Here is a 27,639-nt window from a genome sequence, read left to right as displayed (position 1 = left end):
AAAATGGAGATTTGTCTTATGAATGTAAATGTTTCTTACAAAAGGGTGACTTCTACTTGGTTTTCAGAACTTTTCCTGTGTCTGTGCTTCTTAAAAATAATCAGCGAAAATTAATCCTTATGCCAAAGGGGTGTATTTGGGGGTGGTATATTTTTCTCCCCTTCCAAACCTCTACTGTGCCCTCTAGTGTAGCAGTTACTTGATGGGCTGTGAACATTGGCTAACTTGTCTATCTCCCTGACTAGCTAAAAGTCCATAATTGCAGGCCATAGTGATTTGTTGAATGAATGAATGAAAAACTACCACTTGTCTATGAAGCCTTGAGAAATAACAACTTATTAGAGTAAGGCCAATGTTTCCTTGGAGCTCTAGAACATACACAAACAAGACCTTTCCTCTAATTTTTAACATTACTTATAGCATTACCAGCAGTTTCATGAAACTTTAGAAGGGCCTTAATTTAGGATTCCATAAACTTACAAGGCAAGGGAATGCACACATAGTTCTTATATTTATTTTTACCCACTAAAATAATTATTTCAGTATTTCAATATACTTGTTTTATTTAAAAAAAAAAATCACAGTTGCAAGGTGACAAATTGATGTTGATTTCTTATGAGTTAAAAAATATTCCAGGATGTATCTTCATACTTGATACATTACTTCCTGATTCACTAACAGACAAGAAGCACTCAATCTGGCTTCCATTTTAATGTTCTCAGATCCTAAGTTCATAACCACATCACCGTGCTGATGGTTTGCTTATAGAATATTCATTTCAGCAATGCTCACCAGCTATGAAGAGGCCCACAGCAGAGGAGACGCTGTGTTACTTGTTATGGGGGAGAGAACAAAGATGAATCAGACAGATATGTAAACTGAAAAGTCCTTATCAATCATTATGCTTCCTCTTCCTCCTCCATTTTGTTCATCTTTTTAAAAAGCACACATGCCTCTGTGTTCACACTTGCATTCTATATTCAGTGACTATACTTAGCACAGAATTCTCAGGGAAAGATTCTGGCTGAGTAACAAGCAGCTGACTTGAGACTGGAAAAGAATGGGTGAAAAGAAGGAGGCATGCATTATATAGATTCGAAGACATTTGAGTTAATGGTCGGAAGAGGCAGAGGGCTCTTCTGAATCTAAGTAATACTATTTCTTGATTGTCTTGGTGGATGGAGAGGAAAAGAATAAAATGCATTCATAATTTGACATTGAAATGCCCTCTCGTTACACCCAGTTCTTTTTACCTCAGGCTGAACCTATTGGACCTAATACTTTCAGACTCTGAACAATTGATTTCACTCTATTTCCTAGAGAATCAAAGATTGTTTGTATTCTAGCATCATGAAGAATGTTTCGATTTGTGCTTTTCTGTCTCTTTATTCGTGTAATTAACAAGAGAGTCCATTTCAATGTCAAAATTAGTTGCCAGAAACTGTTCCTGGAGGCCAAAAAACTGCAGCGGTTATAGGGATCCATTCCAGGGTGGTTTTCCCTTCTTGCTTGCCCTCTCTGAGCATACTGGTGGGGACAGACAAGCCTGCCTCATGGGCCTTTTAAGGAAAGTGGCCCCACCATGTTTTTTCCGGCATAGGCTGGTATCTCAGGGCAGCAGGTTTTGTTAGTGAACACAGACTCTTTTCCCTGCCACAGGTGATTGGGAGTGGGAACGGTGTAGGCAAAGCAGCCATGTATGGGCTGAGTGTGAGAAGGCCAGACACTTCTGAGGAGGCCTGTGCGTGAAGGCCTCGGGTGAACTCTACCCAGTCTCCAGCTTTCTAAACACAGTGGTGGCAGATCAAACCAAATATTCCCCAGCGGGGAGGTGAACAAAGAGAAGGCGGTTTAGTGAACCATAGCCTGTAGTCTGAGCAATGCTGAGCACCTTCTCTGGTTCTCTGAGGGGCTGGGTGTACTTTCCAGGTTGACCTGGCTGAACTGGCTGCTGAAGACGTGACCTCCTGTGTGGCCTCATGCCCTGGGTTTCTTTGCAACAGTCTCACCACAGCCACCGAAGGCAGGCAGGGATGAGGCTCTGCTCTGGTCTCCTCCTGCCTCAGCTAAGGCTCTCTCTGAATTTCTTTTCAATTTAGTTCCAGCTCTGGCCCAGTCTTCCAGTCCCTTTCTCAGTAATCTCCATTTCTAAAACAGCAAAAAGCCTGTGTGGAGTGGCGGGGAGGAAAACTTTTCCTTTTTTTCCCTCCTGGATTCTTTGGCTGCTCTAATAATTAAATTGACACAAGACAGATTAATAGGGAAAAAAATTTAATTTCATATATACAAGAGGTCATAGAAATATGAGGCTCAAAGATGTAACCAAAGCAGGCCGCTTTTATACCTTTCATACAAAGAAACCATTATTTGTGAAGATTTAACAAGGGGGTTGGGATAGCAAATTGATAAATAAATAACAAGGTTTATTCGTACAGTCTTCTTGGCCCTGAATTCTCCATCTCTGGCAATAAGGATGCCTTCTACCCTCTAGGTGCAAGAAATGTACTCTTCATGTGAGGAATTTATTTCGTGCTCTCAGCGAGGCAAAGGAGGGTCAGAGTGTCCTTCTTGCACTGTGTCTTAAGTAATTTTAATTGAAAATAATCAGTATACCAAAGTGGCATATTTTGGGGTAACCTTTCTGAACCCCATCAGTAGAGAAAGAGAGAGAAAACATTTATCGGGTTATAATTTACATATAGTAAAATCCACTCCTGTTATGTACAGTTCTAGAGTTCTGAATCATGCATGCAGTTGTATAGCCAGTATATATCTTAACATCAAGATATAATCTATATATGGAACATTTCCCTCACCCTCAAAATTCCCTCAGGCAGCTTTGTAGTCAACCCTCCCTCCATTTCCAGCCTCTGGCAACCACTGATGCATTTTCTGTCCCTGTAGCTTTGCTTTCTCCCTCGTGTCACATAAATGGATCATACATGACCATCTTTAACATTCTTATTTAAAGCAGCATGTGCCTTGCCCAACTCTCTGTTAGAAGATCATACTTTGCCTTATTTTTCCAGAACATTTAACATTATCTGAAAATAAACTCTTGTCATTATTTGATTACTGTCTGTCACTGGAATGTACACTTCTTCTAGAATGTGAGCGTAGAGACTTTGCTTCATTTGCTACTTCATCTCCAGGGTTCAGAACACTGCCTGGCATTGTGTAGGTTTTCAGTAGATATTTGTAAAATGGACCACAAAATGAATTGAGGACATTGGAACTTCCTAAAACCCTCTCCATACTCAGGCAGACTTCATTAATAAGAAATTATCTCCTCCAACAAAATGTGTTAATCCAAGCATTGCCGTGTTGCTAAAGTAGTTTGTCTGCAGGCAACACAATTAGAAGTAATTAGGCTGATCCAGATTATGAATTGTCTTTTAAACTCACCTTCTGGATGATTAGATTACCCGGAATAGAACTAGTATGAAGCGAGTAAAATGAAAATAATGATAGTAACTATTTCATAGGGTTGTAAGGAGGATTAAATGACTTAATGTAAGTGAAGCGTTAGGAGCAATGGTTCTCAAGTGGAAGCTATTTTGCCCCTGCAGAAACAGCTGGTAATGTCTGGAGACATTGTCTTGTTGTTGTTAAAACTGGGCTAGGGAGTTGCTACTGGCATCTGCTACTAAACGTCCTACAGTGAACAGGAGGACAGCTCCCTACTAAGAATTACCCAGCCCAAAATGTCGGTAGTGCTACCCGTGAGAACCCCTGGGTTAGAGCAGTGTCTGGTACACAATAAGGGCTATGTTTGAGTTTGTTGTTGTTGTTATTACTATTATTATCATTATTATTATTATGTAAGTGACCATTCTTGACAAATGTTCTCACACAGTCTGAGGGCAGGGTGAGGACAGCACAGTGGTTGAGAGCCTTAAGTCTGCAGTCAGACTCTGTGGATTTGAAGCCCAGCTTTACTTTTTGTTAACAATGTGACTTTGAGCACTTTCTTGACTTTTCAATACCTAATATTCTTTGCTTGTAAAATTAGAATAACAATAGTAACTTCCTCAGAGAGGTGCTGGGGGACTGAATAAAATAATCCATATAAAACGTCAATACTGTGCAGGAGCACATAATAAATGTTCAATAAATGTCATTGATCATTGCTATCCTTTTTGTTGACCCCAAAAGATCTCTCTATGCAATATAATGAAGGGATTGAGATAATTTCAGTGAGAAAAGAAATAGAAAATATATTGCTCATATAAAGTGTATACAAGTGTATATCTCACATAACAATAGATGACTACATAGAAGTTTATCCAAACCATCCTTTTTAGGCTGTTATTTATTATTTTTAAAAAAGTGTATTGTTCTTGCTTCCTTGGGTAGAGCAGCTCCTACAAATAAAGGATTCCGTCATTTAAAAAATTTTTATGTAGCACACAATGTACAATTATTAATTAAGGCTTTCAGTCTTGATTAGATGCATAGACACATTAAAGTAATTTGAGAACCTGAGTCTATGATATGAAGTATAAGACTTAGGAAAGTTAAACACTAATGTAGTAGCAACAACCTCTTGTGTTTTAGATTTAGAGTTTAGATTTTAGATTTAATTTCTTACTCCTTCATCAAGATAGGAGGGAGAAGCCCACAATGGATAGATAATACCAGATTTGTATTCATGTTACTAGACTCTCCCTTTATAATCCAATATCTGTGAAGGTGCTTGGGAAATTGTAAGACGAAATTATGGAGCTGTGGTCCATTACCATTGCTATCAACTCTCTAACAATTTACTAGAGGGTTGGATATTTGCATTGTTAAAAAGATGACCAGGCTTTTTAGTTTGTTAGTATCTATTCCACGCAGCCAAAATCAGGCTGCAAGTAAACTTTGTGTTTAAGAATAAACTACTTGATAAACTATAAATTATTTGGTTTAATATTATAAATACAATGAAGAAGAGCTGTGTTTCTTAGGATAAAACCTTTAAGTATATAATCTACCATATTTTATATTCTGTCACAAATAGGGGAGAAAAACCTACCCTATACAAAATGAAATGGAACATGACAACCTGGGGAAATATTTGCAACATATATGGCAAGGGATTCCCAAGTGAAAAAGGCCTATAAGGCAACAACAAGGATATGAATGCTCCAGGAAACGACATGAACAGGCAATTCATAAGGAATTCAAATTGCCAGCAAATATGAAAAAGTTTAGACTTACTAGCAATCAAAGAAATGAAAATTAAAACAAGATTTTTGTTTGTTTGTTTGTTCTTTTCAGATTGACAAATTAAGGGCATAATATGACCAATGTTGAAGTTTGCTGATATTTGAGCACTCTCATATATTGTTGATTGAGTATATATTGACTCACTTATCTGGGAGATCATTTTCTATGTGAATTAAGAACTTTAAAAATCTTTACACTGTTTGTCTTAGTAATTCTACTCTATCAGACTCACACAAAGATGCATATATGTGAATATTCACATTGTAGTGCTATATAAACAAATATTATTAAATGACATAATTGGAATACTGTTAAAAATGAATTATTATCTCTCTATGGACCATTAAAAATCTAATGAAGTCTTTAGAAATAAGTTATGATGCAGAGTTTTCATGTTTGGTTGATTGAGAGGTGATGGTACGGTTTACAAAAATATGAGGGGCACTTAGGTGGCTTAGTCAGTTAAGTGTCTGACTTTGGCTCAGGTCATCGCCTCACAGTTTGTGAGTTTGAGTCCCCCATCGGGCTTTGTGCTGACAGCTCGGAGCCTGGAGTCTGCTTTGGATTCTGTGTCTCCTTCTCTCTCTCTGCCCCTCCCCCACTGTGTGCACTCCCTCTCTCTGTCTCTCTGTCTCTCTCAAAAATAAATAAATAAATATAAAAAAAAAGAAGTATGAGAAGAGGGAGAGAACACAGATGCAAGGGAGGATACTAAAAGAAGCGTGCCGGGCAACAAGGAGGACTCTTATTCACTTCTCAAGCTCTGGGAGCCACCTTGGCTTCTCATATTTCCTCAAAGTAAATATAAATATTAAATTCTGACAATAACCCAGAGTCATGCATGCTAAGGATTGGACCTTGCCGTATCTCTGTCCTTCATAGCACATAAATTGAAGTCACAAGTAACATTGTTAAGGAAAGCTTTTTACACACCACTTGACACTTGTCTATTCTAGGTTTGCTTGTTTCTGACTTTTCTGTTCCTTCAGTTTCATCTTCAAAATAAAACTAAAAGTTAAATAATCAGATATGCACCTCTGTTTACTGCAACATTATTTAAAAAAGCCAAGATATGGAAGTAATCCAACTGTCCATTGATAGAGGATTAGATAAAGAAGATGTGCTATAGGAGCGCTCAGTTGGTTGGGCATCTAACTCTTGGTTTTTTGCTCAGGTCATGATCTCACTGTTTCATGAATTCGACCCCCTTGTCAGGCTCTGTGCTGACAGTGTGGAGCCTGCTTGAGATTCTCTCTACTGTCCCCCTTTCATCTGTCTCTGTCTCTCTCAAAATAAATAAATAAATAAACTTAAAAAACAGGAGGTAGTATCTATATCTATCTCTATCTCTCTCTATGCAATGGAATATTACTCAGTCACAAAAAAGGATGAAACCTTCTCACTCCCAAAACATGGGTGGGTCTACAGGGTATAATGCTAAGTGAAATAAGTAAAATAGAGAAAGACATGTACCATATCATTTTATTTATATGTGTAATCTAAAAAACAAAGCAAATGAACAAACCACAACATAATAGAAACAGACTTATGGGGAAATGGGCAAAATAGGTGAAGGGATTTAGAGGCAAAGGTTTCTAGTTATAAGCCATGAGGATGAAAAGTACAGTATAGGGCATATAATCAATAGTATTGTAATAACTACTTCAATTGAAAATAAAAAGTTAGAGGAGCCCAGATGGTGGAACAGCATGGAAGTTTTTTTTTTTTTTGCATTTCACATCCATGAAATACAGCCAGATCAACACTAAACCGTCCTCCACACCTAGAAAATTGATTTGAGGATTAACACAACCTGAAACACAGAACTCAGCAGAAAGATAAAAAATTTACTTTTACTTTCAATTTTTATTGGACACATTTTTCTTTATTTTTTCTACTATATTTCTTATTTTTTTGGTAAATTTTTCAAATTCTATCTTATTTCCATCATTTCATTTTATTCTATTTCATTGTATTCATTTCCTCAAATTTTCAAACATTTCCCTTTTTTTCTTGTTTTTCTTGTTTTTTTCTTTTTTCCCACTTGTTTTCTCTAATCTATCAAGCTCCTTTCAATAACCAGACAAAAACACACATAGGATCTAGCATCATTTATTTGATGTTTTGTGTGTGTGTGTGTGTGTTGTTTTTAATTTTTAATTAAACATTTTTTACCTTATTATTTTTCTTCCCTTCAAAATGGTGAAAGGAAGGAATTCACCCCAAAAGAAAGATCAGGAAGAAATGATAGCAAGTGACTTAATCAACACAGATACAATCAAAATGTCTGAAACAGAATTTAGAATCACGATAATAAGAATACTAGCCGGGGTCAAAAATAGATCAGAATCCCTTTCTGTGGAGATAAAAGAAGTAAAAGGTAGTCAGGATGAAATAAAAAATGCTATCGCTGAGCTGCAATCTCGAATGAATGCCACGGCAGCAAGGAAGGATGAGGCAGAGCAGTAATCAGCAATATAGAGGGTAAACTTATGGAGAATAATGAAACAGAAAAAAAAAAGAGGGAGACTAAGGCAAAAGAGCATGATTTAAGAATTAGAGAAGTCAGTGACTCACTAAAAAGGAACTACATCAGAATCATAGGGGTCCCAGAAGATGAAGAAAGAGAAAAAGGGGTAGAAGGCTTCTGTGAGCAAATCATAGTGGAAAATGTTCCTCACCTGGGGAAAGACACAGACATCAAAATCCAGGAAGCACAGAGGACTCCTATAAGATTCAACAAAAGCCAAATATCAACAAGGCATATCATAGTCAAATTCACAAAATACTCAGTCAAGGAGAGAATCATGAAAGCAACAAGGGAAAATAAGTCCCTAACCTACAAGGGAAGACAGATCATGTTTGCAGCAGACCTATCCACAGAAACTTGGCAGGTCAGAAAGGAATGGCAGGATACACTCAATGTGCTGAATCAGAAATATATGCAACCAAGAATTCTTTACCCAGCAAGGCTGTCATTCAAAATAGAAGGAGAGAGAAAAAGTTTCCCAGACAAACAAAAACTAAAGGAGTTTGTGCCACTAAATAAGCCCTGTAAGAAATTTTAAGGGGGACTCTCCGAGGGGAGAAAAGACAAGGAAAAAAAAAAACACCAAAAGCAACAAAGACTATAAAGGACCAGAGAACACTACCAGAAACTCCAACTCTACAGGCAACATAATGGCAATAAATTCTTATCTTTCAGTACTCACTCTAAATGTCAATGGACTAAATGCTCCAATCAAAAGACATAGGGTAACAGAATGGATAAGAAAACAAGACCCATCTATTTGCTGTTTACAAGAGACCCATTTTAGACCTACAGACACCTTCATATTGAAAGTAAGGGGATGGAGAATCATCTGTCAGGCTAATGGTCACCAAAAGAAAGCCAGAGTAGCCATACTTATATCAGACAATATAGACTTTAAAATAAAGACTGAAAAAGAGATGAAGAAGGGCATTATGTCATAATTAAGGGGTCTACCCACCAAGAAGACCTAAGTATAAACATTTATGCTCCAAATGTGGAAAGCACCCAAATATATAAATCAAATAATCACAAACATACAGAAACTAATTGATAATAATACCATAATAGTAGAGGACTTCAACACCCAACTTACAGCAATGGAAAGATCATCTAAAAAGAAAATCAACAAGGAAACAATGGCTTTGAATGACACACTGGACCAGATGGACTTAACAGATATATTCAGGTCATTTCACCCTAAAGCAGCAGAATAAACATTTTTCTCCAGTGCACATGGAATGTTATCTAGAATAGATCATATACTGGGACACAGATCAGCCCTCAACAAGTACAAAAAGATCAAGATCATACTGTGTGTATTTTCTGACTACAGTGCTATGAAACTCAATATCAACCACAAGAAAAAATGTGGAAAGATAAAAAATACTTGGAGACTAAAGACTATCCAACTAAAGAATGAATGGGATAACCAGGAAGTTAAAGAGGAAATTAAAAAGTACATAGAAGCCAATGAAAATGATAACACCACAGTCCAAAACCTCTGGGACGCAGCAAAGGTGGTCATAAGAGGGAAGTATATAGCAATCCAGGCCTTCCTAAAGAAGGAAGAAAGGTCATCCAACCTAACCTTACACCTTAAAGAGCTAGAAAAAGAACAGCAAATAAAACCCAAAACCAGCAGAAGACAGGAAGTAATAAAGATTAGAGCAGAAATCAATGCTATCAAAACCAAAAAAAAAAAAACACACAAAAAAAAACACACACACAAAAAAACAAAAAAAAAAAACCACAAAAAACCAAAACAAACAAACAAACAAAACCAGTAGAACAGATGAACGAAACCAGAAGTTGGTTCTTTAAAAGAATTAACAAAATTGATAAACCACTAGCCAGTTTGATCAAAAAGAAAAAGGAAAGGACCCAAATAAATAAAATCAAGAATGAAAGAGGAGAGATCACAACCAATGCAGCAGAAATACAAACAATAATAAGAGAATATTATGAGCAATTACACGCCAATAAAATGGGCAATATGGAAAAAATGAACAAATTCCAAGATACATAAACTACCAAAACTGAAACAGGAAGAAAAAGAAAATTTGAACAGACCCATAACCAGTAACAAAACTGAATTGGTAATCAAGAATCTCCCAAGAAACAAGAGTCTAGGGCCAGATGGCTTTCCAGGGGAATTCTACCAAACGTTTAAGAAAGAGTTAACACCTATTCTCTTGAAGCTGTTCCAAAAAATAGAAATGGAAGGAAAACTTCCAAACTCTTTCTATGAAGCCAGCATTACCTTGATTCCAAAACCAGACAAAGATCCCACTAAAAAGAAGAGCAATAGACTAATTTCCCTGATGAACATGGATGCAAAAATCCTCAGCAAGATATTAGCCAACCAGATCCAACAATACATTAAAAAAATTATTCGCCACGACCAAGTGGGATTTTTACCTGGGATGCAGGGCTGGTTCAATATCACAAAATAATCAATGTGATTCATCACATAAATAAAAGAAAGGACAAGAACCACATAATCCTCTTAATAGATGCAGAGAAAGCATTTGACAAAATACAGCATCCTTTCTGGATAAAAACCCTTACAAAAATAGGGATAGAAGGATCACACCTCAAGATCATAAAAGCCATATATGAAAGACCCACTGCTAATATCATCCTCAATGGGGAAAAACTGAGAGCTTTCCCCCTAAGGTCAGGAACAAGCCAGGGATGTCCACTCTCACCATATAGTATGGGAAATCTTAGCCTCAGCAATCAGACAACACAAAGGAATAAAATGCATCCAAATCATCCAGGCAGAGGTCAAACTTTCACCCTTCACAGATGACATGATACTCTATATGGAAAACCCAAAAGATTCCACCAAAAAACTGCTAGAACTGATCCATGAGTTCAGCAAAGTGGCAGGATATAAAGTCAATGCACAGAAATCGGTTGCATTCCTATACACCAATAATGAAGCAACAGAAAGAGAAATCACGAATAATCAGGAATAAATCTAACCAAAGAGGTGAAAAATCTATACACTAAAGACTATAGAAAGCTTATGAAAGAAATTGAAGAAGACACAAAAAAATGGAAAAATATTCCATGCTCCTGGATAGGAAGAACAAAATATTGTTAAAATGTCAATACTACCCAAAGCAATCTACATATTCAATGCAATCCCTACCAAAATAACAACAGCATTCTTCACAGAGCTAGAACAAATAATCCTAAAATTTGTATGGAACCAGAAAAGACCCCAAATAGCCAAAGAATCTTGAAAAAGAAAACTGAAACTGGAGGCATCACAATCCTGGACTTTCACCTATATTACAAAGCTGTAATCATCAAGACAGTATGGTACTGACACAAGAACAGACACTCAGATCAATGGAACAGAATAGAGAACCAGAAATGGACCCACAAACATATGGCCAACTAATCTTTGACAAAGCAGGAAAGAATACCCAATGGAAAAAAGGCAGTCTCTTCAGCAAGTGGTTTTGAGAAAACTGGACAGTGACATGCAGAAGAATAAACCTGGACCACTTTCTTACACCATACACAAAAATGAACTCAAAATGGAACAAAGACCTCAATGTAAGACAGGAAGCCATCAAAATCCTCGAGGAGAAATCAGGCAAAAGCCTCTTTGACCTTGGCCGCAGCAACTTCTTACTCAACATGTCTCCAGAGGCAAGGAAAACCAAAGCAAAAAATGAACTATAGGGGCCTCGTCAAAATAAAAAGCTTCTGCACAGCAAAGGAAACAACCAGCAAAACTAAAAGGAAACCAATAGAATGGGAGAAGATATATGCAAGCGACATATCAGATAAAGAATTAGTACGGGGCGCCTGGGTGGCTCAGTCGGTTAAGCGGCCGACTTCAGCTCAGCTCATGATCTCGCAGTCCGTGAGTTCGAGCCCCGCGTCGGGCTCTGTGCTGACCGCTCAGAGCCTGGAGCCTGTTTCAGATTCTGTGTCTCCCTCTCTCTCTGACCCTCCCCCGTTCATGCTCTGTCTCTCCCTGTCTCAAAAATAAATAAAATATTAAAAAAAAAATTAAAAAAAAAAAAAGAATTAGTATCCAAAATCTATAAAGAACTTATCAAACTCAAAACCCAAAACCAAATAATTCAGTGAAGAAATGGGCAAAAGACATGAATAGACACTTCTCCAAAGAAGACATCCAGATGGCTGACAGACACATGAAAAAACGTTCCACATCACCCATCATCAGGGAAATACAAATCAAAGCCACAATGAGATACCACCTCACACCTGTCAGAATGGCTAACATTAACAACTCAGGCAACAACAGATGTTGGCGAGGATGCGGAGAAAGAGGATCTCTTTTGCACTGCTAGTGGGAATGCAAACTGGCGCAGCCACTCTGGAAAACAGTAAGGAGGTTCCTCGAAAAATTAAAAATAGAACTACCCTATAACCCAGCAATTGCCCTACTAGGCATTTATCCAAGGGATAGAGAGGTATGCTGTTTCGAAGGGGCACATACTCCCCAATGTTTATAGCATCACTATTGATAATAGCCAAAGTATGGAAAGACCCCAAATGTCCATCGATGGATGAATGGATAAAGAAGTGGTATATATATACAATGGAGTATTACTTGGCAATCAAAAAGAATGAAATCTTGCCATTTGCAACTATGTGAATGGAACTACAGGGTACTATGCTAAGTGAAATTAGTCAGAGAAAGACAAATATATGACTTCACTCCTATGAGGACTTTAAGATACAAAACAGATTAACGTAAGGGAAGGGAAGCAAAAATAATACAAAAACAGGGAGGGGCACAAAAAAGATAAGAGTCTCTTAAATATGGACAACAAACAGAGGGTTACTGGAGGGGTTGTGGGAGGGGGGATGAGCTAAATGTGTAAAGGGCATTAAGGAATCTACTCCTGAGCTCACTGTTGAACTATATGCTTACTTGGATGTAAATTAAAAAAATAAATTAAGAAAAATTCAAAAAAAAAAAAAAAAAAGAAAGAAAGAAAGAAAAGAAAAAGTTAGGGGCACCTGGGTGGGTCACTTGGTTAAGCATCCAACTTCAGCTCAGGCCACGATCTCATGGTTTGTGAGTTTGAGCCCCGTGTCAGGCTCTGCGTTGACAGCTCAGAGCCTGGAGCCTGCTTTGGATTCTGTGTCTTCCTCTCGCTCACTCTGCCTCTACCCCGCTTGTGCATGCTCTCTCCTTCTCTCTCTTTCTGTCTCCCTCAAGAATAAATAATCATTAAAGAAAAGAAAAGAAAAAGTTAAATAATCAAAAGTTAGTGCAACCTATATTTATTTCTAAGAAACTATCATTTTAAATTGGATTACCTACAAGAAACTGCCACTTAATTCTTAAATTTTAGTGATTTCTGGTATTTAAAATGCAAATATTTAATGAGGTACCTTATGTAGCAATTTCAGTTATAAAAACATTTTAGTGAATAAATTTTGACAGTCAAAAAAAGCAAGATATTTTGACTTTTTAATTTTAACCCATGCCATTGAATCTTGGAGGATTTGACCTAGGGGATATTTGGAACTTGTCATTAGCCATTGTTCTGCTAACACTTTAAGCAGTAGGCAAAATGTTCAAAAGTATTTCTAAAACTTAGAATCAAATATAATGGTAGAATCATGGACAATAAAAAATTCCCGAAATATGAGTTTATATCATAGTCCTCATAATTTGCTAAATCAGAGATGACACACTGGTGGTGTGGTTTAATTTCACTTTTAAAGAAAATTGATAAAGGAATTAAACTAAACTAACTTAGTGGTGTAATATCAAGTAAATGTTTTCTTGATCAATTTCTTCTCCATTAGTAAAATTATGGTTGGAATGTTTGTTTTCATAAGTAAAAATTAGGGAACCAAAACAGGGTCAAATGAGGCATAGAAAGTCCACTATAACTTAGTGACACCCATAAGATGGGAAAGAATTAAGGGACAGGGTTACTCACCCCTTTCCATCAGCATCTTTACTGAAGGTACTGCTGGACATATAACACAATTATGTCTCAGTCCAGGAATCTGTGCAGGCAATGACTCTTATCAATTCCTTTCTTCCTTAGAATGATCCTTGATGCTATTCATAAAAATAAGTCTAATGTTTGAAGTTTTAGACCCATTTTGACTGTTCTTAGATTCAGTTTCTAAGGTCTCTTAACCCATGATTCCCGTCTGCCCATCAAATCTTCACACCCAATCAGAAGATGAGACAGTTAATTTATACTCACAATATATCCAGAGCATGACTTTGTTCCCTGCCTCCTACTCTTCCACTCACCCATTGTTCCATAAAATCCTAGGTTGTGTGGGTAAGAACACATAAGATGAGTGGAAACAGATGGGGTGATGGGGGTACAAGAGGGAGTGAACAGGGAAAAAATGATTGGAGATATCCCTACTATTTTTTCAAACCATAAAACAAGAACAATGGAGGAAAAGTATGTGTTTGCACATATCCTTTTATTTATTTATTTATTTATTTATTTATTTAGAATTCTTTTTTTTTTTTTTTTTTTACATTTATTTAATTTTGAGGGACAGAGAGAGACAGAGCACAAGCGGGGTAGGGGCAAAGAGAGAAGGAGACAGAGAATGCAAAGCAGGATCCAGGCTCTGAGCTGTCAGCACAGAGCCCGACACGGGGCTCGAACTTGCAAACCGTGAAATCGTGACCTGAGCTGAAGTGGATGCCTAACCGACTGAGCCACCAGGCGCCCCACACATATTCTTTATTCAACTTGATTTTCCCCTACTCTTCATTTATATTCTAAAACAAAGTATTTTATTTCACTGGGATTATCATAATGAAAGATCATTTTTGAAATGGGAACTGACAATGTGGATTCTGTAACTATTATCACATGTTTACAGGCATGATGATAATGAGTCACATTCCACCACTTTATACAAAGTAGTATAAAGTAGAACTGAAATTTTGGTTTATCCTTACATTTATCCTTACATTTGTACTGTTTACTGTCTGATAGACACAGTGTTTTCTGAACATTAGAATCCAGTTCAGTGCCTGGCACTTACAAGGGGTCAACAATCATTTAAGTAAGTGAATGAATGGGCATGACGGACCTTCATCATTTTATTTCTGGTGTGTATATTGTGGGTTTATATTTACGCACACACATTGGCAAAAATGGGAAAACACCTTCAAATCTAGGTGAGGACAAGATCTTTCCTTCTTGACATCATTTCTTTATCTTTCTTGTTTAGAAGATAGTTTGAAAGTGTCTATCAGACAGTAGTCTTCTTAATGGAAAGTGACTCAAAATGAAAAAGTCTCAGTTCAAGGCGTCTTTTTTTTACAATCGATCTTAGCCAAAAGCCTGAGAAGCAATCAAGCCCTCTTTTTTTTTTTTTTTTTTTTTTTTTTTTTTAGTCTTACACAAAAGGAAGTGAGTATGAAGTTGCTTGCATAAAGTTAAAGAACTGCAGAGATGAAACCCAAAGCAGGAAGAAACATGCCACCAATGTACTGGAGGGGAACACACTGTGTCATGTGAATAGACATGACAAAAACAGCCTTCTTTAAATTACTTTTGGCAATTGTGATCGCATTCATTTTAATTTTGCCAGAACATTTTAAGACACCAAAAGGTGAGTACATAAATTATAATTTATCTTTTCTTTTTCTAATTAAAAAAAAATTATGATAGGTAACGGTTACAAGGAAAGATCCTCTCTTGGATACACGCTGCCTGGGCTGAAGTTCTATGTCTGAAAAGTTAAGAAAATGAGATTGTAATTTTAGTTGGCTGTTATATAGCACAGTAACCTTATTTGCAGTACTTAATTATTGTGGCATACCGTAGTGAAATAAAAAATGAAAAGAAATATTTAAAATGTGTAGTCTAGATTTTAAACATTGAGTTTACATTCATCTCACATGATTTTGCTCTTTGAAGTAGTTTCCTTCAAAACAGTTTTAAGTATGCTTTTACACTCTAGACTTATTTCACAAAGTGAGTTATATTTGTTATGTTAAAGGTGTTTGATTTCCCTCTACCACAGCTATTTCACACAAATAACTCACTGTTGCTTTTTGAAAAATAAGAGAATTTGAAATAAGATGGGTGCAAATTTCAGCAGGTGTGTGCGTATGTATATTTGTAACTAGAGAAAAAATGGAACAAAATGTCCTCTGCGGATATTTCAGGGATTTGTGATATGATTGTTGGAACCTAGGATAAGAAAATAAATAAATGTAAATTTGAACTATTTTTATATGTCAGTAAAAGATTTAAAATATATATAAATGTGCGTTCGGAAAATAGTTGTGCTCCCTAGCATTTAATAATAAGAAAAAGTAAAAAGAAAACACTATATTCTATCATTAAAGTTATATGAATTTGCTTAAAATCAGGGAAAAGCTTATATTTGATGACATTCTGCCATGATTACTGTTGCATGTACATGATACTAAGTGGCCAGATAACAATATTTTTGCTAAATTAACACTATGTGCAATTTTGTGAATGATTGAATTTTTCAAAATTTTCTTGGTTTTCTGGCATTGTGTTGCTCAGACTAAACAATCATAACATATATTTTTAATTCTTGATTCCACTTAGTGAAAATATAGAGAATAGTTAGAATTGGAATGGAGATAACTTATTTCAACTTTTAAGCCTTTTAAATAGTAAGCTGATTTGATAGTTATCTAAGGTAGGCCATGAAGATGGACCTCACATCTCCAAAAAATCAGGTTCATCTAACGAAAACCAAGTAATCAGCCTCAAAAAAGATTTCATAAACTATTTGCTAACTGTTGGTTACTGTGTTATGAGAACTGGTGATTGCCAGAGCATGTGAAAAGCTTTTCTTTCCTGGGCAGATGTCTTGACAGTAATCAACCATTAATGATTTTTGTGTTTTTACTTTCACAACTAATTACAATCAGCTCTCACTACTACCTATATTGCCTCTGCAAACTTAAAATAGCCACTTCGCTTTTCCTGGTCCAAGAACAGCACAGATAGATATTTCCTTGGACTCTTTAGGGGGATGGATTTATTTGGGAATTTTATTTCAAAGGGACCTTCCTTGGGGCCAACAAACAAAAATGTTTGAAAACCGTCATCTTATCCTGATGTCATTTTGTGGTAGAAGGGATTTTGCACACAGCCACCATAAACGAAAGGTTGATGATTGAGTAAAATATTTTACACATGCAATAGTGCACGTTTTATATTTTATAATGGTTTATGGATCACCAGGAACAAGGTCATATAGCTTCATTTTATCTAGTCTAATACAGATCCAACTAAAGGCAAATGATTATTTCACTTTTTTTCAGTAATTTTTAAATCACAGTTATAGTTGCCTTATGAAATAAGTTGACATCTCATATTTCATAAAATAAAATACCTGGTAAAAATTTTTAGATGTTCAAGAAGTGCTGAAATTAACCTTGAGATTCTCCTGTATAGTCCTACTCTTCTTATCAGTTACTTGTGGGTTTTTTCCCCCATTTTTTTCTTACATCCTATTCACTTTAATTTCTAAGATAAATATTATAAAATGATTTTTACTTATAAATTATTCACTGATACCACGTCGTTAACACATCAAATGAATTCAGAAGGAATCTTAATGAGGAATAATGTATTCATGAGGTTTAATAGATTTGATTTCAAAATAATAAACCCTCTGAAGGCCTAAGTTAAAAATAGAGAACTGTGTTTGATCATTTTTCATCAAGAATGTGTCTGAGTCTCTGAATAATCATTACTCAGAATATTCAATTATCATAATTACACAGTATAAGCTATCTAGTCTAACTTTATTGAAGAAGAGGAACTTCTTCAATGGTGTTTTGGACTTTTAATGAGTTTGCACTGAGCATGCACTGGCAAGAGAAACTATTTTAATACTTCCAGTTTATTTGAAAGACAGCTTATACTAAGATACAGTAGTTAATGTAATGATTTGCTACACTTACATTGCATGTAGATAGTGGAGATAGAAAAGGAATAGATATATTTTGATTCAGAGATGCTTGCAATTAAGAGAGCCTGGGTTGCCCCAAACAGGAGACTTCACCAACCAACTTTCATTGGACTTACAGTGTTTAAGAGAGAGAGACCTTCTTAACCCATATCAATCTCAGTGATCTTTTATTTATTTATTCCTCCGGTCATGAACAGTGCCTACCTGTGCTGGCTTCTGCAGCACATATACTGAAATTGGAATGAATAGTGTCTACCTGTACCAGGAACCCGGGGCTACAAAAACAACAGGCAACTCTTCTTTCAAGGAGTTTTCAGTTAGCGGGAGGCCTGACTGGTAAATAATTAAATACAATACTGTAATTACTGAAATAACAATGTAAAAAGGTACAATGGAAACATAAAAGGTGCTTCCAGGCCGGTCTGGGGAGGATGTTCCTTCCATTTTTGTTGCAAAGAGATAACTGTCAGAGCTCTAATGATCAGCTAATATTTCTCCTTACCTGCTTGCACAAGCACTCTCTAAGAGAAGCAATTATTTTCAAATAAAATGTACTCATATAAATATCTCAGAATTTCTTGAAGCCAGAAATTGTAGTCATACAAATGTCTTACTGATAATTCATGGCAATGCAAGACAGGAATAGCAGAGATAACAACACCTCAAACCTAATTTTATTTAGCTATTTGACTTCCTCGCTTACTTGTAAGAGCCAAACTGACATAAACTATGTTTACCAGCTTTCATTTTCCCTGGCATTTCACACTTTCTGATGGAAATGGTAGTATAATGGACCATGAACTGCAAGAAAACAGTGGACAAAGGAACTTAACTTACAAAGTATACAAAGTATAGGATAAACCCTGAAGTATTCAAGCCTATGTACACATTACTTATGTCTGTATTATAAAGAACAGTGTTATCAAGAGTAACTGCAACTAATTTGCCTGAAAGTGTTCTTAGTTCTTAAAAATGGGCACTTAATTTTTCTCTCATTAACTGGCTCGTTAAAAAGTTAATCAACAATCCCCAATAAGGTCTGGGATATAGACTAACAACTATTAAAAAAATTTTTTTTAATGTAATAAATACTTACACATGTACCAGGTACTATACCAAGTACTTTTACAAGTAATAACTCATTCTGACACATTAAATACTTCATCTCATTTGTGGCAAAGCATCATTCTCAAGAGAGACTATTCTGAAAATATTCAGAAAGAAGGAATAAAACTAGATGGGTAGATTTACTTTGTTGTAACATTTTATTTCTTACGGAATTTTCTGAATCTTTATGGAATGCAAATGGCTACTGATCGACACAATATGTTTACAAATATATTGTAGACATTAGATGCTGGCAAAAAAAAAAAAAATAGACACGGCTAAATAAAATGCTTTCCACTGCTTTGGCAGAACGGGTTTTATTCTGTTAGATTATATACAGCAACCCTTGCTTGGGATGCTTTCTATTAGGTTCTCATTGCATTGGTAGATGCCCTTTCTGTACACCTTTTTTGTTTTTATAGAAAAACAACTTTCTTTAAAATAATAATGCGGTAATATATCTTACCCTGATACTGCTGTTTCTTTTCTCCATAGCACTCATACCCTATATAACTTACTTATCGTGTGTACTTTTTGCTGTCTGATTTCTCCAAATAGAGCATAAACTTGATGAAAATGAGGTTTTTGTCTGTTTAGGTCATATTTTAAGCACTTAGGACAGTACCTGCCACATTAAGAGGCATTCACCAAGTATTTGTTGATGGAGTGAATTTTCTGACTCATACTGTAAAGGAAATAAAAGTGAAACATTCTTGAAGGAAGCATTTCTTATCTGATCATCATAACCACCTTTTGATTTAGGCAGATCGGGCACTATTATCCTCCTCTTGTATTTTTGAAGCAAAATTTTACTTCCCACCTAGAACTTTTAGGTTGTGCAATGTATGAAATTTATTTCACAGAATCTTTCACTTAAAAGATATGTGTCTGTTTACCCTAGGTTATTTTCCTACCATTTTTTTTTTTCCCATGGAGAGTTTCATAATGTGCATTTACTTCCCTATTTTGACAAGTAAAGTCAGCAATCTTTCTTATCTCCCACTGTTCCACATACTGTTACCATAAATTAAAAGTAACCCCAAACTTTGCCCCTTTTCCCCAAGAAATATTTTAAATTGTCTTTCCCAAATGTTCTACGAATAAATCCGTATCCTGTCTAGACTCCCCTGTTCCTTACCTGGTTAACACCATCAATGTATCATTCATTTGCAACATGATGTATTTTTACCCTTTCCAACTCAATATTACTAGAGAAGCCTCAATTACTGAACCCAAGATGGAAATGTAATTATTTGAACTTTTGCTATTGAAATTGATACTCTTTGAGTCTATACCAGTTGTTAAAGAGGCAGATCTGTAACCAAAGGAAAAAAAAAGTATGTTAACTAATATCTCTGTAATTAGGCAGCTAAGCCATTAGCTTTTTTTCTCTCCTGGCAGCTAATATTTTTTTTAAGTTTATTTATTTATTTTGAGAGACAGAGTGAATGGGGGAAGTTTAGAGAGAGAGGAAGAGAGAGAATCCCAAGCAGGCTTTGCACTGTCAGCAGGAGCCTGATGTCTGGCCTTGAACTCAGAACTGTGAGATTATGATATGAGCTTAAATCAAGAGTGGGACATTTAACCAACTGAACCACCCAGGCACACTAGCTAATATTTTTAAATTGCTGAATTATGATGCAGAATATCCAATAATGATTAAAGCTATTTAAAATTTTTTAAATGTTTGTTTGTTTGTTTACTTATTTATTTATTTATTTATTTATTTAGAGATAGAGTGTGTGGGGGGAAGGGCAGAGAGAGACGGAAACACAGAATCCAAAGAAGGCTCCAGACTCTGAGCTGTCAGCACAGAGCCCGACAGCGATCATGACCTGAGCTGAAGTCGGACGCCTGAGCCACCCAGGCGCCCCTGATTAAAACTATTTAGAAACAATTGGAGGTGTTTTGTTTAGTTTGGCTATTTTTTTAAAAGCACAATTTACATACAGTAAAATACAAAGATCTTAAGTGTTCGGTTTTATAAATTTTGACAATCATATGTGACTATGTAACTACAACCCCATACAAAATACAGATTTTCATCACTCCCAGAAGGATTCCTTTTGCTCATTTCTGTCAAATTTTCTCCTATTCCCAAGGCAACTTTCTGACCTGTGTCACCATAGTTTAGTTTTATCCCTTCTTATACTTTATATAGACGGAATCATCACACAGTATCTATTTTTGATCTAGCTTCTTTAGCTTAGCATAATGTTTTTGAGATTCACCCATGTTATTAAGTGCATCACTAGCTCTTTTCTATTTATTGCTAAATAGTCCATTATACAAATATATCGCATTTGTCCCTTATGCCACTGGGTTGTTTCCAGTTATTGGCCATTATAAATGTGCTGCTATGAACATTTTTGTACAACTCTTCATATGAAAATATGTTTTCATTTCTATCAGCTAACTAGTAGTAAAATAGCTCAATATATTTAATTTGATAAGAAACTGCCAAATGCATCTCCAAAGTGGTTGTACTAGCTATGTTTCTGGTGGTAAAAATTGCTTATTTTCTTCAGTTTGTATTTCATATACTGAACCAATAACACTTACAATATGTATTGTCTGAAAGAATCCATGCTTCTTCCAAAGTTCCTTGACAACTCGTTAACAGAGAAATAGCCTAGGTATTGGGAAAATATGACTTGACGTAGAGTAGTTTCTGGAGCTGCTCTTGTCTGTCAAACAATGAAGATTTTACTGTACATTCTCACTTATTTTTGAAGGTCAACAGAGAGTTGAGACTTCTATTCTTGCATTCAACCTTGAAAAATACTCTTGGCACAAAATATCTAAAAATGTGAGATAAAACATTAAAAACTAAAACATTAAGAACAACAACAAAATATATAGTTGAACTACTAACAAAATAAGAAAACTCCTCAAAGGTGGAAAATGATTATAAATTATGAATTCAGACTGGTAAGCAAGAGTAAACAGATTGGTCACCTGAGTGGCCTAGAGTCTGTTTCATGGGTCATACATGGTAGACAGAAGCCAGAGCTTAAGACTGGGACCCCAAAGGTGACGTGCTCTGTGAAGGAGTAAGGAATAATCTAGGGAAAACTTGTCTGGCTATAAGGAAATTTGTCTGCCTTTACCTAGGCCCTGGAGAGAGTAAGGAAAAAATTTCCCTTGAGAGTTTGTGAACACAAGTTTGCCATAGCTTGGATATTAATGATCATTGCCTATAAGGTGTGAAAGGCCAAATCCAAGAATTAGGTCTTGTCTTTGTTTTTTTTTTTCTTGTATAAATTTGACATGTGACATTGTTCCCTAGTACTTTGTTGAGGATTTTTACATCTGTGTTCATCAGAGATATTGGCCTGTAGTACTTTTGTGTGTGTGTGTGTGTGTGTGTGTGTGTGTGTTGTCTCTATCTGGTTTTGGTATCATGGTAATGCTGGATTCAGAATGAATTTGGATGTTTTCCTTCCATTTCTATTTTTTGGAATACTTTGAGAAGAATAGATATTAACTCTCCTTTAAAAAAATTTTTTTAATGTTTATTTACTTTTTTGAGAGAGAAAGAGAGAGAGAGAGAGAGAAAGAGAGAGGAGGACAGAGAGAGAAAGAGGGAGACACAGAATCTGAAGCAGGCTCCAGCCTCTGAGCTGTCAGCCCAGAGCCTGACACAGGGCTTGAACCCACAGACTGCGAGATCATGACCTGAGCTGAAATTGGATGCTTAACTGACTAAGCCACCCAGGCACCCCTATTAACTCTTCTTTAAATATTTGGTGGAATTTGCTTGTGAAGCCATCTTGTCCTGGTCCAACTTTTTTTTGTTGTTGGGAGTTTTTTGATTACTGATTCAATTTCTTGGCTATTCACATTTTCTATTTCTTCCTATTTCAGTTTTGGTAGTTTATATGTTTGTATGAATTTATCCATTTCTTCCAGGTTGTCCAATTGGTTGGCTTATAGTTTTTCACAATATTCTTTATAATTGTATTTCTGTGGTATTGGTTGTTATTTCTCCTCTTTCATTTATGACTTTATTTATTTGGGTCATTTCTCTTTTCTTTTTGATAAGTCTGGCTTGAGGTTTATCAATTTTATTAATTTTTCAAAGAATCAGCCCCTGGTTTCACTGATCTGTTCTACTGTTTTTCTAGTTTCTACACCATTTATTTCTGCCTTAATCTTTATTACTTCCTTCCTTCTTCTGGTTTTGGGTTTTGTTTGTTGTTCTTTTTCTAGCTCCTTTAGGTGTAGGGTTAGGTTGTTTATTTGAGGGTGTTGTTGTTGTTGTTGTTGTTTTGCTTTTTGAAGTAGGCCTGTATTGGTATAAACTTTCCTCTTATAACAGGTTTTACTGCATCCCAAAGGTTTTGGATTGCTGTGTTTTCATTTTCATTTGTTTCCATGTATTTAAAAATTTCTTCTTTGATTTCCTGGTTGACCCATGCATTGTTTAGTAGCATGTTATTTAACCCCCATGTATTTGTGGTCTTCCCAGATTTTTTCTTGTGGTTGACCTCTAGTTTCAAAGTGTTATGGTCAGAAAAGATGCATGGTATGATTTCAATCTTTTTGTATTTGTTGAGGCCTGTTTTGTGGCCCAGTATGTGACCTATTCTGGAGAATGTCCCATGTGCACTTGGAAAGAATGTGTATTCTGCTGCTTTAGGATGAAATGTTCTAAATATATCTGTTAAGTCCATCTGGTCCAATGTGTCATTCAAAGCCATTGTTTCCTTGTTGATTTTATGTTTAAATGATCTGTCCATTGATGTAAGTGGGCTATTAAAGTCCCCTAGCATTATTGTATTATTATTGATTAGTTACTTTATGTTTGTTATCCACTGCTTTATATATTTGGATGCTTACATGTTGGGTGCATAAATATTTACAACTGTTAGATCTTCTTGGTGGATTGTCCCCTTTATTATGATATACTCCCCTTCTTTATCTTTGTTACAGTCTTTGTTTTATTTTTTAAAGTTTATTTATGTATTTTGAGAGAGAGAGAGAGAAAGAGAGAGCATGAGCATGAGAGGGGCAGATAGAGAATTCCAAGCAGGCTATCAGTAGTACACAGTACTATCAGTAGTACACAGCCCAATGCAGGACTCAGTCTCACAAACTGAGAGATCATGACCTGAGCCTATCTCAAGAGTCAGGCACTTAACCAGCTGAGCCACCCAGACACCCCTCCAGTCTTTGTTTTAAAGTGTAGTTTGCCTGATGTAAATATTGCTACTTTGGCTTTTTTTTTTTTTTTTTGACATCCATTTGCATGATAAATGTTTCTCCATCCTCTACTTTCAATCTGCAGGTATCTTCAGGTATCTTAAGTCTAAACTGTGTCTCTTGGAGGCAACATATAGATAGATCTTACTTTTTTAATCCATCCTGACACCCTATGTCTTTTTGTTGGAGCATTTAGTCATTTATATTCAAAGTAATTATTAATAGATACATACGTATTGCCATTTTATTACTTGTTTTGTTGTTGTTTCTGGAAATTTTCTCTGTCCCTTTCTAGTATTTGTTACTTTTGGTCTTTTCCTCCCAAAGAGTCCCTTTTAATATTTCTTGCAGGACTGGTTTAGTGGTCATGAACTCTTTTAGTTTTTGTTTGTCTGGGAAAATCTTTCTCTCTCCTTCTTTCTGAATAATAGCCTTGCTGGAGAGAGCACTCATGGCTGCAGATTTTTTTCCATTCAGCACTTGAAATATATCATGCCACTCCCTTCTGGCTTGCCAAGTTTTTGCTGAGAAGTCTCCAGTTAGCCTTATGGGTCTTCCCTTGTAAGTTAAGGACTTCTTTTGTCTGGCTGCTTTTAAGAGTCTTTCTTTATCACTATATTTTGCAAATTTAATTATGTCTTGGTGTTGCCCTGCTTTTGTTAATTTTGATAAGAGTTCTCTGTGCCTCCTGGATCTGGATGTCTGTTTCTTTCCCCAGATTAGGGAAGTTTTCAGCTATTTTCTCAAATAAATTTTCTGCTCCCCTTTCTCTCTCTTCTTCTTTTGAGACTCCTGTAATACGAATGTTATTATGGCTGATTGAGTCACTGAATTCCCTAAGTGTATTCTCATGTTCCATAATTCTTTCTCTCTTTTGTTCACCTTCATTATTTTCCATTACTTTGTCTTCTAGGTCATTAATTCATTCCTCTGCTTCCTTCAGCCTGCTCTTCATTGCATCAAGCCTGTTTCTAATCTCTTTTGCTACATTCTTTATCTCTGATTGATTCTTTCTTCACTCTTTTATCTCTGTGGTAAGGATCTCACTAATGTCTTCTATTCTTTTCTCAAGTCCAATGAGTATACTTATGATTGTTGCTTTAAATTCTCCATCAGGCATGTTACTTATATCTGTTTCACTTAGATCTCTGGCTGTGGCCTTACCTTGTTCTTTTATTTGGCATGAATTCCTCCATCTTGGCATTTTGTCTAAGTCTCTGCCTTCTTCTCTGTGTTAGAAAAGGCAGTTATGTTTCCTTCTCCTAAAAGTAGTGGCTTTATGAGGAGGTCATGTAGTGTCAAGGGCCTGGAGCTTCAGGGAGTATCTTTGGTGTATGCTGTGTGTGCCCTGCTATTTTGTTTTAGCTGCTCTATCCTTCAGGTAAGTCATTTGCAGAGGCTTTCTTTGCCTGCTGTGGGCAGTGTTTGGTCCTTGGTCTGAATGTGGCAAGTATTAACTAGGTGTGCTCTGGTCTGCTTATGAAATGAGACCTGATACCACTTCCATCAGAACTGAGACCATGCAGAAATCTCTGGTCAGATGTGGTGTGGGCAGAGGTTTCTGCTGGTCTTCTAGGGGAGGGGACCCTCCATGCTGGGACTGAGGCAAGCTTGACTGAGAAGAGTAGTCTAGTCTGAACTCAGGGGACATGGTGTAAGCAAGTTAGGTAGCCAGTGTCAGTGCTATGCTGCCTCCTGCAAGTGGCTCTGTGTTTATGCTGAGGGGTGGGGAGGGAAATGGTGACAACCAGTTCCTTTGTTACCTGAGAGGCATTTCCACGAAGCTGCCTCTCAGGCATATGCTCTGAGTAGAGCAAATAATCTCCCCGCTGTGTGCCCCAGGCTCTCTTCAGATTATTGTTTCCACGCTGTCTGCCCCTGGGCTGTTTGCCTGCCTTCTCTCCCTGACCCCTCTTGGCTCTATCTCGTCCTAGCCCACTGACCTTTAAAACTCAAAACTTCAAGCCCCACTGGTTGTAAGATCTCAAAAAATACAACCCCTCTCATTTTCCAAGCCAATGGCTATGGGAAATGTTTTCCTTGTGTATTCCCCTCTGTGCTCCTCTCTCTCTCTCTCTCTCTCTCTCTCTCTCTCCCCCCCCTTCTCCATTACCATGGCTCCCTCCCCTCTGCAGTATCTGTGATCCATTTCTCCCCTAAACCATAGCTCCACACTTTTTACCTTCTTCAATGTGGACTCTTCTCTCCCTTTGGTTGTGGAGTTTGTTCTGTCAGTCTTCAGGTTGATTTCTGGAGTATTAGGATGATTTGATAGTTATCTAGCTGTGTTCACGGGACAAGATGAGCCTAGGATCCTGGTCCTCCAACTCTGCCACCATCTTCCCTCTCTCATTTGACGTTTTTTAGATTTCACTTATAAATGATATCATATAGTAACTGTCTTTCTTGATCTTATTTTACTTAGGATAATGTACTCAAGTCCATCAATTTTGTCACAGATGGCAGGATATTCTCCTTTCTCATAGGTGAACAATACTACATTTGTGTATATATAACACATTTTCTTTATTCATTCACCCATTGATGGGCACTTGAGTTATTCCCATATCTTGGCTATTGTGAATAATACTGTGATAATACTGTATGGGCATGCAGATATCTCTGTGAACTCCTGTTTTCATTTCCTTTGGGTATCTACCCAGAAGAGGAACTGCTGAATGATATGATCTATTTTTAATTTTTTGAGGATCCTCCATATTGTTTTCCATAGTGGACAGACTAATTTATACTCTAGCAGTATATAAGGATTCCTTTTTTACCACACCAAGAAATTTAATTTAAAGTGATTTTGAGATAATGTGGTATTAGATACCAAGCAGAGGTAAACAGCAATCCTTTCTGGAGGAAAACATCTTCAAATCAGATCTCAAATAATTTCCCAAACAAAATTCTAAGTAACATGAGCTATTGTCAAAAATCATAAAACACATGAAGGCTTATGGGCACCTAGCTGGCTCAGTCAGAGGAGCGTGTGACTCTTGATCTCAGGGTCATGAATTCAGGCCCCATGTTGGGTGTAGAGATTACTAAAAATAAATAAATAAATTTAAAAAACCCCACATGAACAGACAATAGTCAACAGAGACAAAAATAGCAGAATCAGATCTTTAAAGAATTCAGATATTGGGGTTATGAGATATATCATATAAAGTAAATATTTAGTTTGTTTCAATAAAAAATGGTATCAAATGAGTATGAGTAAAAAACAAGACTATTAAAAATAATCAGGCAGATTTATGAATCACTATATTATATACCTGAAACTGAAATATCATGCAGATTGGAAAAAGAATAACTTGAAAGTCTAATTATGAAATTATAATAAGATGAAGTAGAAACACAAGGAATGGAATAAATGGATCAGACACAACTGAATAATGAATTGGAATATATATCTGAAGAAATTACTGAGAACACAACACAGAGAGCCAGAGAAAGAGCAAATATGAAATAGAGATTAAGAGACATAGAGAACAAAGGGAGAAATCTCTAATGAAGCTATCAAAGGAGAGAAGAGACAGAATGGGGAAACGACTATGTTTGAAGAGATGTGGCTGAGAATTTTACAAAAGTGAAGAAAGACATACATCCTCAGATTCAGGAAA

At 36.3% G+C, this 27,639-nt stretch overlaps 2 protein-coding genes across 5 annotated transcripts in view; both read left to right on the top strand.

Moving 5' to 3' along the window:
* RPL9 (ribosomal protein L9) overlaps nucleotides 1-27,639 on the top strand; it is a 457,174-nt gene that overhangs the window by 387,814 nt on the left and 41,721 nt on the right. The window lies entirely within an intron of this gene.
* TMEM156 (transmembrane protein 156) overlaps nucleotides 15,165-27,639 on the top strand; it is a 54,000-nt gene continuing 41,525 nt past the window's right edge. For 3 of the 4 annotated variants that reach the window (XM_049631972.1, XM_049631970.1, XM_049631969.1), the window contains exon 1: nucleotides 15,165-15,349. In XM_049631972.1, coding sequence (XP_049487929.1) covers nucleotides 15,262-15,349 — 88 coding nt within the window. In that variant the 5' untranslated portion in view covers nucleotides 15,165-15,261. The remainder of the gene's footprint in view (nucleotides 15,350-27,639) is intronic. The other variant, XM_049631971.1, reaches the window with a different exon arrangement.

The sequence above is a fragment of the Panthera uncia genome, chromosome B1 (genome assembly GCF_023721935.1).
Source record: "Panthera uncia isolate 11264 chromosome B1, Puncia_PCG_1.0, whole genome shotgun sequence".
Classification (NCBI taxonomy): Eukaryota; Metazoa; Chordata; class Mammalia; order Carnivora; family Felidae; genus Panthera; species Panthera uncia.
The sequence above is the reverse complement of the archived record's forward strand: the minus strand, read 5'-3'. Positions and strand labels throughout refer to the sequence as shown.